At 55.0% G+C, this 11,657-nt stretch overlaps 1 protein-coding gene across 3 annotated transcripts in view; it reads right to left on the bottom strand.

The window, feature by feature from the left end:
- Positions 1 to 984: 984 nt before the first annotated feature.
- The window catches only part of IRF8 (interferon regulatory factor 8), a 12,635-nt gene continuing 1,962 nt past the window's right edge, over positions 985 to 11,657 (bottom strand). Inside the window, exons 1-9 of one of the 3 annotated variants that reach the window (XM_085315905.1) lie at positions 10,933 to 11,017; positions 8,373 to 8,547; positions 7,190 to 7,373; positions 5,690 to 5,778; positions 5,039 to 5,150; positions 4,583 to 4,630; positions 3,383 to 3,769; positions 2,686 to 2,801; positions 985 to 2,164 (exon numbers count right to left, since the gene is read on the bottom strand). In XM_085315905.1, coding sequence (XP_085172031.1) covers positions 1,988 to 2,164; positions 2,686 to 2,801; positions 3,383 to 3,769; positions 4,583 to 4,630; positions 5,039 to 5,150; positions 5,690 to 5,778; positions 7,190 to 7,373; positions 8,373 to 8,546 — 1,287 coding nt within the window. In that variant the 5' untranslated portion in view covers position 8,547; positions 10,933 to 11,017 and the 3' untranslated portion in view covers positions 985 to 1,987. Of the gene's footprint in view, positions 2,165 to 2,685; positions 2,802 to 3,382; positions 3,770 to 4,582; positions 4,631 to 5,038; positions 5,151 to 5,689; positions 5,779 to 7,189; positions 7,374 to 8,372; positions 8,654 to 10,932; positions 11,018 to 11,657 lie in introns of those variants that run through there. The other 2 variants (XM_085315906.1, XM_085315908.1) reach the window with 2 other exon arrangements.

The following is an 11,657-nucleotide window of genomic DNA, read 5'->3' as shown; positions in this document are numbered from 1 at the left end:
TGACTGCATATTCTCACTTGGTGAAGGGTCCCATCACTAGTTAAAAAAAAAAAAAAAAAAAAAAAAATCTAAGAGGAGCAAGAGAGGGTTGATTTGCTTCGGTACCCAAGCAGAGGCACAGCTCAGTATCCTTCTCCTCAGCATTTCCCAAGGAGACAGCCTCCAGTTGCCTGGATCTCTGCAGACCACAAGCACTGGCTTACACAGCCCTCAGGTGTCGGGGTCCCACCAAACTAGCTGCACCCTGGGCAGGAGCAAAGCAGAGCAGGCGTAGCAGCTGCCTACAGCCTCGGGCTGCAGGAGGAGGAGGCTGGTAYTGATGTTTGTCCTTCACAGAAGGCAGGGGACACACCAAACGGCCTGCCAGCCTTGCTAAGCCTCCCAGGGCATCTGCCCAAACTGGGCTTGAAATGAAGCCAGCTGATGAACAGATGTTCAGCCTCTCCTGTGCACCTCCGCCTTCATTGCCTGACCCAGGTTGAAGCTCCCTTTTTGCCATCAACTCCTGGCTCCACACAAGTGAGACCTCCCCAAACACTCCCCGCACAAGACTTGCTGTTTGTGGCCCATGAGAAAGGCRGGTAGAAAGGATGGTGGGTCACAGCTCCAGCAGGCAGCACAGGGGCAGGGATCACCATATGCCTTCCAGCCAGACACCTTGGGGCACCATGGTCTTGGCCATCATGGCCACGAGCAAAGGTCAACGAGGTCAAGTGCTGTGGGATAGACATGGACTTATCTTCACGCTCCTTTGAATAGAGRCCCCATGAGCAATACCCTTCCTCCTCCCTTGAGCTGCATCGTGGCTTTTGCACCCGAGTTGAGACCGAGCAATTACAGAGGAGGAGGGAGGCAGCAGAGGCTTAGCACAGGCCYGGCCACAGGGGAAACTGAGGCAGGAACAAGTCAGAGGTACCCACTGTCCTCACCAGAGATYTGGCACTCCACTTGTTGCAATGAAAAGAAAGACCATTGCAAGAGAGATACAAAATATAGCACTTTAATGGCAGCAAGATTAAAAAAAATTACAAAAACCATTTAATAAAACTCAGGTATAAAATAAATAGGCAGCCTTAGCAACACATGCAGAGTCCTGGTTTGTTGTCAGCTGCAAGGCACAAGCCCCACATCCTAGCCACACGCACAGAAAGCATGTTAATGAGGATTTACACATGGACGCTGCTGCCTGGTCACGCTTGGGAGACACCAACACGTGCATTTCTGAGGGTGAAGCCAACCTATTAACACTATGCTGAGATCTTCAAAATAAAACATATATAAACTCTGTCTCTGGTTAGAGGAATTAAAACTCTTAGGTTTCTATATCCAACATTTACATATATAATCTCTCTGCACTGGTTTCCAAATTTCAAAGTACATCCATATTACAGATAAAAATATAAACTCATAGCAAAAACAACAGGAATTTCTTGGAGGAAGTTTTCCTTGGAAGGTATACCTTATTCTCTATCCGCGGTATCACAAACCCTTTGGGAAGAACTGATTTCTAGGAAGAATTTACRACATTTGAGCATTTTAAAGCTTTTCCAGGAGTCACCTCCTTCCGAAGGGATATTCTCAGCCAGGTCCAAGTTGCAGACTGGGGCAGGTCATTATAGCTGTTGATTTTCGGTTCTGCCTGACTTGTACTCAACAGAGGCAGCACAAAGTGCCGCTAGCTTGGATCGTCCCACACAGCTCAACGCTCTCCTCCCCTTGCCATCAGCTAGAGGAAGCAATACAAGAACTATCTCATTTGGTACAAAAAAGCATCGTTATCAGTAAAGTATCTCCACACCTGACATTTGGGATCCAACTAACTCACAAATAGCAATTTTTACTGCTGTGTTTATACAGACTTTAGACTGGAAACAGCAAAGAAAAATAAGAACCAGAGGACACTTTCCAAAAGGAGAGTTGAGGCACTAATGGAACCAAATTGGATCTAGATTAACCCGAACAGCTGTATTGTCGAGAAGGCAGCGGCTCAGACGGCGATCTGCTGATTTTCCCGGTAGAGCGGCCGCTGGTGTGTCCCACAGATATCCTGGAAGATCCTATACACTTGGTCGTGCTGTGTCTCATCCGCGATGGGGAGCATGGGGCTGCTGCTGCAGGTCTTGCCGGCCTCCTCCACCACCTGCCTGACACACAGCTGCTCCACCTGCAGCAAAAGGGTTTAAAAAGGCATGAAGACGCTGAACCAAGAGCAGCAGCTTGAGGCGCCTCCCGTCACCTCCGYCCACGCTCCACCGAGCCAGCCAGCAGAGCGCAAGAGGTGGGAGAGACGCAGCAGAGCGGACCAAGGCGAGAAGCGATAAGCACATGGGAGTCGGGCAGGGAGGAGTGAGAGCAGGACAAAGGGGGAACGAACAGACTTCCTAGCAATTTAAAAAAAGCTTTTTAAATTGCAAGCCACATGGGGGCTTTGTTTGCTAGTGTGATCTAACCAGATGGTCCAAGGGGTCTCTGAGAAGGAGCTGCCCTAGCACCTCTCCGGAGGCTCTGTGTAAGCCAACATTCATGCCCCACTCACCACTCCACCAATTTAGGCACCCAAATGGCCAGCGGCCCCAGGGGTTGAAGCTGCAGCAAAGAGTGATAGAGCTCAAAAAAGGGAAAAATTGAGAGCTGGGGGCTGGGAGCAGAGCTCCCAAAGGCAATCCTCTCACGGTGAGGCCGCACCTGAACGAGGATGAGTTTGCACCGCAGCGGCACCGTGTCCGGGAACTCCTCGCCGAAGCACAGGATGACTCTGCTCTCCGGGAAGCGGCCTTGGTTGTTGTAATACTGCTGCAGCTCTGCAAGGAGAGGAGCACAGCTGGAAGTCACCTGGCACAGCTGTGATCTGCTACACACCCCTTAGGGACCAAACACACCCTGCCACAAAAGAAACCTGTCAGCTTGCTCAAGAGCTTGGTTTTTTGGGTGGGAGGAATTTGTTAAGTGACACTTCACACAYCAGATTATTCCTCCCCAATAGGAAACAACTACTAGTCCAGGGAGTACCAGAGCCCCTGGGTAACAGAGCAGTGATGGATGCTGATAACTTCAAAGYGGTCCAAGGCAAAGGACTCACCTGGGGCAGCCAAAGGATTTACYTCCCTAAGGGTATTTAGCCAAGCAAGGATTAAGACTGAACACTGGATGCTTTGGGCCAGATGCTTCGGCCCCACATGCCTGGGCTTGTGGACTTCAGCATTAGGAAGTACAGCAGAGCCACTGGGGTTGTCACTCAGCCATGGAAGAGCCATCATCAGCACCTTCCCAGCTCASCTGAGCTTCGCCTCCCTGCCAACACTAGCAGGATCAGCAAACAAAGGCAGTTAAAAAACGTAGAGTCGATGAAGAGAAACAAGGAGGGAAAAACGCTCCTACAAACCTCGGAAGAACAGGTTGGTGTCAAATATCTTCACCACTTCATCCCGGTCCAGCTTGTTGGGCCTGTCCTTGTACACCATGGTGTTCCCACTCCAGAAGACCCTGCCTTGGCACAGCCTCTTGATGAAGATGCCTTGCTTGTTGCTGTGCAGCAGGACGCCTCGTTCCAGGTGCCCAAAGAGCTTCTTGGTGATCTGCTTCTGGCGGTCATTCTGGATCGCTTCGGCAGACGGGAACCTTACGTGCTCCAGGGCATCCGGGGCATAGAGCTTCTCGCCATGGCTGGAGGGCTGGCTGAGCGAGATCCGGCAGCCTTCAGGGTAAGAGGTGGTGATGTGGCCAACCAACCTCCCTCCATAATAGAAGCTGATCACCATCTGGGAGTAACCTGTGAGGAGACGCACGCAGACATAGCCCATCACGGGGAGCAGCCACACTCTTCCTGAGCTTCAGCTGCAGGGCCCGAATCCAATGAGGAGCACAATATTTCCTGGGCACAAGTCTTACTCACTGGAGGAAACCTTTTACTTACTAGAGCACATCTCCMCTTGCTTTCAGCCTTATAGCAGGAATAATCAGCAAGTGAGAGCTCTGATTACTGAGCCCCCTTTTCCTGGCTGATGTCAATTTTCAGCATGGGACCATATTGGCCCAGGTAATACTCACTTCCCCAGGTTTTGCCTTTAACATATAGCTTTGGTAGGTGGCTACAGCCTCAACCATTTTATGTACATAAACACCGCACTTACAACAAGAGCTGAACACCATTGAGCTGAACCGCAGGAAGGACAGTGCAGTGGTTAAAGCAACAGGGATTAGAGCAATCCCCACATGCTGCAGGTGGTACTCAGCAAGATCTTCTTCCCCCAGTGCTTTCACTCCACACTTCCCCTGCTGTGGGCAAATCTGCCCAAGCCAAAGGCACAACTGACGCCAGCATCCTGGATCAGCCCGTGCAAGGGTGCCCTGGCTGCAGGACACCCCAGCAGCGGTGGGATGTGTCCTGGCTCAGCCTGCAGACCTTGTGAACACTCAAGCATCCCCAAAGCTGACAAAGTCCCCCACCCTGGGCACAGGGTAGAGCTGGCAGAGCCACCTTCTGCCACCGCAGCTGCACGCACAAGGTGGGGACCAAGCTCTCCAAGGCATTTGATGACCACAGCATGGAGCAGGGAAAGCAGAGCAACGGGAGCTGCCTTACCTGAATGTTGTTGCTCGTAGCCAGAGTATCCGTTCATCAGGGGCAAAGCTGTTGGCAGAGAGAAACCACAGCTGTGCCTATGTGCCCAGCTCTGGCACGGGGCATCCTCCCCAGAGCCCGAGCACCAAGTCCTGCTCAGCACCACCACCACCCCCCAAAGCTTCTCTCTCCCTGGGAGCCTTGTGCTCACCAGGGTTCCCCAATCCTGCTTGGGGGATGCCAGCAAATACATTAGGGTGGATTTAATCTCATGCAATAAGCATTGTGCTGCCAGCTCTCTTGTACRGACTGCAGTGTTCACAGTTAACACTTCAAGTATTCTTAATAAACTGAAAGAAACATAAAAACAGCTGCTGTCTGGGAGGGAGGCTGTCCTGCTGCATTTTTCTTTGTAGCTGCTCCCCAGGAAAGGAAGCTCGGTCCCATTAAACACCGCACAAACTATCGCCTACTTACCAGGGCTGGGTTGCTGCACCCACCAGTCCGGTATCGGGGGGTTTCTGCAAGTCTCCTGAGGGGGCGAGGGGCTTCTCTTGATGATACCCAGGTATTCGTCTACRCAGGGGGGCTGGAGCAGGGAGAGAAGCCCGTTAGATCAGCCAGAGGCGAAGTCAAAGCAGGTTTCGGTCACTGATCTGCCCAAAGTCACTCAGTGGCCAGCATCCCCCTACAAGGGGTCCCAAAGGCAAAGCAAGGAGGACAAGAGATCAAGGCACAGATGAACGGTTTTGGTTAGAAAGAGGGAGTCTGGGAATCCCCAGGCTGTGTCCCCAGATAACACCCTCRAGAGCTGCTGAGCAGAACCAGCCCCACGCTATGCCATGAGGAAGGGGAACAGAGCTATGAAAACACCCTCTGTCTCCCCGGTGCACGTCCTGCTGACCCGAATGCAAATCGAAAGCACGGTCCATTCATGGGTAACGGCCCCGAGGCCCCGCGGTCGGTTACGTGAATGAATACGGCCATTGTAGCTGCGAAAGAGCCTCGCGGGCTGCTCCGATTGCAAGAGTCGGAGGTTTCACTTTAGAAAGGCAACGTTTCAACCGAGAAACTTGGCTGTCCCTCCTCGCCCGGTCGGAAAGGTCCCCGGCGGTCGGGACGACTCACCTCTTTAATCAGGTCATCTATTGCGGAGGGGCTGCAGTCCATGTCCGCGACTTCGGTCAGGCTGCTCCCGCTCCCAACGCCTATTTTGCCTGGGAACAGATAGAGGGATCCAGCAGCGGCCTCCAGGCCCGGCAGCGACGCGGAACAGCCCAGCGCGCCGCCGGCGCCGCTGCCTTTCCGAGAACGCTCGCCCCGTGAAAGTTATGAAACCGAGAACCGCAGCGACCCGGCGCCCCGAACACCGCCCGGGCTCCAGCRGCGGGGGCCTTTCGGGGCTCAGCTCCCCCAGAAACCCGTCTGCGAGGGGCTTCGCCTGTGCCAGTCTGCCCACGACGAGCAGAAAAGTCAATCAGATTGACCTGGGACCGAGCTGGCCACGGCACCGAGGTTTTTTTCTGAGCACCCAGAGACAGGAGATGCTGCTGCTTCTCCTTTCTCTGCGCGCTGTCGGCAGGAACCTGCCGTGCCATTTGCATACCGCGCCAGAGCCCAGCGCCGAGCCCCCCGTGTGAACACGACCGAAGAGGACCAAGATGCTAAAGGGAGATTTCCTGGCAATGAGGGTTTTTTTTTTTTTTTTTTTTGCAAAAGGTTTTACTTTAAGAGGAAAAAAAGCGCACACACACACACACACCTAACCACAAATAAAGATATACTTAGTGCAGCCTGCACCACACCGGACATCACAGCAACAACTGCTCTCTGCTCAACTGCTGTTACTCTAATCACTGCTGTCACTGCTGGGCAAGGGGAAGGGATTTATTGCATTTATTTTACTGCCTCGATTGCATCCTCACAGGGCAGTCTGGAGGCTCTGCAAGGGGAAGCCAAAGTATTGGGACTCAGTTCCCCGCTTCTGCCCCAAAAGGACCTCACTGGAGGAAGGGCTTCAGCTGTGCCCCCATGCTACAGCAATGCCACCACAGCAGCAGCTCCYGGGGGCCTCTACCTGGCTCCCAGGTCTGTGGCTCACAGATGGCATTGCTACATCTTTTTCTCCCCCCGTTTGGGAGGAAGTAGACTGAAGGAGGCACAGTATAAGCCCTTCCAAAGGCTCGAGACCATCTGTCTAGGAGAAAAGGTTCAACTCTGAGGTTGGGACAGCAGAGATGGAACGACAGCTGGATCCCAGGATCCACAACAAAACCCTCTGCCTCTCAGCAAGGTCTTTTCTCCCTCTTTGCTGAAAAGCAGCATCCAAAACCTTACAGGACAGAAGCTCATGCAACGCTCCAGGTAGGAGCAGCTCTTTAGGGAAAAGGAGTGCATCCTCCCTCCCGCACCTCCCTGGCAGTGCCGGGCACATCCCCAGTGCTGGAGCATGGGGGTGCGAGCACGGCACCCAGCCCAGGAAGCACAGCTCAGTGCCCAAATGTAGGTCAGCAGCAGCGGCACGAGGCCGCTTGCTCTCGCCTGCGGTTAGTCGCAGGAGAGCTGTGACCTCTCCTAGCCGCAGCCCGATGTCCGCGCACAGGGCTGGTCCCGCATCCGGACACTTACACTTCTGCTCCTCCTCCGGGACGATCCGGTAGACCTTGTAGGGCTCAGAGATGTCCAGCTGGGACCTGTCCGTCACCTCCTCAAAGTCGGGGCTCTTGTTCAGGGCGCAGCGGAGCCGCGTCTTCCAGGTGGCCGGCTCCGCTTTGTCGCCTTCCTTGAACTTGCCTTTGAAGACGGCCCAAGCCTAGGAGCAAAGCACAAAGCCCAGGGCTGAACATTTGCCTACTGAGGGCTAACCGGCTTGGACATTCCTCCCTGCTTTGGGAGCAGGGCACCTTGCGCTTGGATTTAAAATCTGTGGAAAGCTTAGACATTAAGTCACRTGCCCCAAGTCTCTGCCAACTAAATTACGCCAGCCTAAGTGAGCTAAGATTCAGCCCAGCACCTTTTATACCACAGCTTAAACTAGAGCCAAGACTACAACACATGACCTCATCCTTGCACTGACAGATGAGGGAAAGCAGCTTGGGATACAAGGAAACCCATCAGAAACAGTGATGGGTCAAGTGATCCATTAATACCTAAATTAAAATCAGAAGAAAACTATTCTCAGCTTCCAGCTAATGAGCAAGGATATACAGATATCTGAATTCAGCACAGCCTGGCTGCCGTCATAGCTCAGCGTCCCTGAACTAGCCCCGAAAGACAACTCCACCTGCCAGGGCAGACATTCGGAGATGCGGCTGGAAGCCAAGGGAATTCCTGTGGAAGGATCTCACCCCTTTAGTTCAAGAAAGGGTTTCCAGCTCTTCACCCTCTTGCAAAGTGAAGTATTTCCCCCTCCCCTCCCCTGCAGGGAAAGCTGACACTTCCTTCCCCTAAAGACTGGATTTACCAAAAAGAAAAAAGCTTTAAGCAAAAAAACTCTCATGAGAAGGTTAGACTAGGTCAAAAAGAGCATATTCAGCTCTTCCTTGCATCAGACCAGAACTAGAACATGCTGAAAGTGAATGCAAATCAGGCATTTGCCAGAGAAGATTCAAACAAGCCCCACAGAAGCCCTCTGGAGATTCACTCCTACATAACAGGAGGTGGCGAGGCATCTCCTGGGAGGAGCAAACTCGCAAAATCTGCGGGCACTGAGGATGCTCCTCACCAGCCAGAGCAAGTCCGCCAGCAATGAAAGAGAGCATCATGGCACCCAGGAATCACGAGGAACACGAGACCAACCATCCTGCCCCACCTTGAAAATAGACGCATCCACCTCCTGGTTATAGTCCTGCTTCCCAGCGTGTTTCCAGGGGATGCGGAACATGGTTTTCTCCTCATTTTCCCAAATGAGGCCGGGGTAGAGCTCGCTGTCGATCTGCTCGATCAGCCACTGCCGGAGCCGCCTCCCGCCGTTCCTGTCGCACATCCTGGAAGCGAGACAACACTGGTGTCCGTTAAGCCACCCCGAGCAATCGCACCCCGCTATGTGGGGACACCCCCGCCCCAACGACACTGCCGCCACGGCGTGGAGACGACGGCTTATCCATCAGCATCGGGAGAAAAGGAGCTACTACACTGCTGTGTTTTGCCAGTAAGAACTTGGGTACGGAGGTACTCAAATGTGTTTTGCTACCTTGATATATGTATTTTCAGCCAACAGGGACTGCTTGTTGCCCCGTGACTGCAGCAGGGCATTAGCCTGCGAGAGCCTGCAGATTGCAATGAGACTTCCAGGAAAAAATAAACGAAGCAAAGCAGTTTTGCTACAAGCGACCACACTCTGCTTTAGTTTGTCATGTTTGCACCTGGAAATAGCAACGTCTGCAAGCAGCTTTAGGCTGGTCTGCACATCCCACGGGTTTATACGTTAGGACTTTTCTCCTTTTTAACAGGAAAAGGAAAATCAAGGCAGTATCCCCACAAGCGGCTTCTAATCACCCCTCGGCAGCACCCAGGGCCATCACCTGCCCGAAGCCCCCGCCAGSCCAGCCCGGGACCGCCGCGCTCGCCGTATCCGTTCCCCTGGATTCGGGCACGCCACGAACAGCAGCTGGAATTCCCCGTGCCGCAGCCTGCCAGCGTTTCACACGGCATCTTGGGCGTGAACCCCCCCCCTTCCCGCTGGACAAGCACCGAAGGGAGAGCTACGGGAGACGACGAGAGCCCCAATTAGCCCGCTCAGACCCTGCAGAAGCGCTGCTGAGAAGACCTTTGAGACAGCGTAGGCATGGCAACAATAACGTGCCAAATTTTTGGAGGATTTTTTCTTTCCTGAGAATTACTTAAATTCATCTCCCAGCTCCTTTGATCAAAGCCCAAGTGTTCTCATCACGGGGCAGGGGGGAAAGAAAAGAGCTCTGTYTACTCCTTTTTTTGGCTGCATGACATGTCATGCACGAGCTATGGAGCYGGAGATTGGAGAGCCTGGTTGTGGGGTCACCTAAAGGAGTGACACTGCCTGCACCGTCCTGGGGTRGACGGTCCCTTAGGTCCCCAGCACACAGGGACCGAGTGCTCTAAGCTATCGGCACGCTCTGCCCTTTAGCGTCTCTCACAGTGGCTCAAAGAGCAGGTTTTCTGCATCAGATCTCCCCACATCCCATGCGACCTCTGCTTCAGCAGGGGGGAGAAAAATAAATAAATAAACGTAGGATTAAGCCACAACTCAAAGCAAAAGCAGCAAGGACTTCTGAGTCGGCCCGTTTCTGTGCACACAGCCCAGTGCTATACTTAGCGGCAGAGTTTCCTCTTGCTCACAGGACTTGGGGCCCCAGCACTGCGCTGGAGGCCACGGGCGACCCAGCCCAGCTGGGTGTCTACGGAGAGCCTAGGAGAAAACTGCACCCAGGTCGCCGAGCTGGAAGCCGAGCACCCAGCCCAGCCCTTTCCAGGTGCCCCACGGCAGCGAGACCGGCGGGGACTTCGTGGCACTGACCACGTCCGGGTCTTAGAGATCAGGCAAAAGCTATTTGCAGCGCGCGGCCCCGGCAGCGCTGCTGGCAGAGCAGCCCCGGGACGCCGAGGAGCGCCTCTCCACCGACCCGCCCCGGGCCCTGGGCAGAGGTCAGGACATTCCCAGCACTGGGACGGCCCAGGGACGCGTCACCGGCAGGAAAGTAGGTCAACAACGCTCCGAGTCAAGCCAGAGGCAAATGCTCCTCACCCACCCGGCTCGCGGCTTGAGTTACTTGGTTTTCCCCTTCTCCAAGCGTTCGGAGACTCTCTCCCCCCTATTACTTTTTGGGGATAGATGGCCACATTAAAGGCTCCCGGCATCCCGAAGCGATGCAGAGGGCACAGCCCTGCACCACCTCCGCGAGCCGGGCGCCCCGAAACGGGAGCCTCTCCCCGGAGCTACGCRCACCTCGCCGCCGGCTCCCCGCACCGAACGCCACGGTCTGAGTTACGCTTTCTAGAAAACAGGATGAATCAGAGCAGTCCCACTGAGAGCGCTATTTCCTAAACCCTTCCTTTGGGCTTCTTCCCACTGCTGGCAGAGGCCAGGGCTCCGGTCCCCCCTCCTCCAGCAAGCTCTTCAGCACCCACATTTGCGACACGAGGCGGCACGTGCACACGGCGAGGCCTGACCGCTGCCTTCCCCGGAGCCCACCCGAGGCTGCGGCCGCCGCTCGCTTGCCCCCCCGTGCAAGGGGGAGCCCGGTGGCATCGCTGGAGCCCGGTGCCACCGAAGAGACGAGGAGGAGGCCTCGGCCACCATGTATCATCCCACCTCTGTGCAATGCACAGCAAGACCAGGGTGGCACTCTGCACCCATCCCCGCTGCCTTTGCTGCCCCACGCCTCACACCAGACCGAAACTCCCCAGCCCGYGGTCAGTCACATCCTGTCCTTCCGAGCGGGCCTGGTGGTGACTTCACCCAGGCCACTGGAGCAGCTGCAGGCCCCCCCTGCTCCGCACAGACCTGCGGGAACGAGCCTGGGCTCAGCCCAAGGCCCCAGCCCCCACATCCCCTGTGCCCTGCGCCCACATTTCACACATTCCCAATGCCCCACATCCCAATTTTGGGCATCCCTAATGCCCCACAYACCCCTTTCATGCACCCCCAGTGCCCTGCATCCCAATTTTGGGCAYCCCTAACACCCCACACRCCCYTTTCATGCACCCCAGTGCTCCGCATCCCGATTTTGTGCACCCCTAACGCCCCACACGCCCTTTTCATGCACCCCCAGTGCCCTGCATCTCGATTTTGTGCACCCCTAACACCCCACAAACCGCTTTCATGCACCCCCAGTGCCCTGCATCGCAATTTTGGGCATCTCTAACACCCCACACACCCCTTTCATGCACCCCAGTGCCCTGCATCCCAGTTTTGGGCATCTCTAACACCCCACACGCCCCTTTCATGCACCCCCAGTGCCCTGCATCTCGATTTTGTGCACCCCTAACGCCCCACACGCCAATCTCACGCATCCCCAGCACCCCGCATCCCCATTTTGCGCACCCCTAGCACCCGGCCTCGTGCCTCCCCAGTGCCGTGCCGTGCCGTGCCGTGCCGTGCCGTGCCCCGTGCCCCGCG

The sequence above is a fragment of the Rhea americana genome, unplaced genomic scaffold, assembly GCF_003343005.1.
Source record: "Rhea americana isolate MKP2758 unplaced genomic scaffold, rheAme1 scaffold_441, whole genome shotgun sequence".
Classification (NCBI taxonomy): domain Eukaryota; kingdom Metazoa; phylum Chordata; class Aves; order Rheiformes; family Rheidae; genus Rhea; species Rhea americana.
The sequence above is the reverse complement of the archived record's forward strand: the minus strand, read 5'-3'. Positions and strand labels throughout refer to the sequence as shown.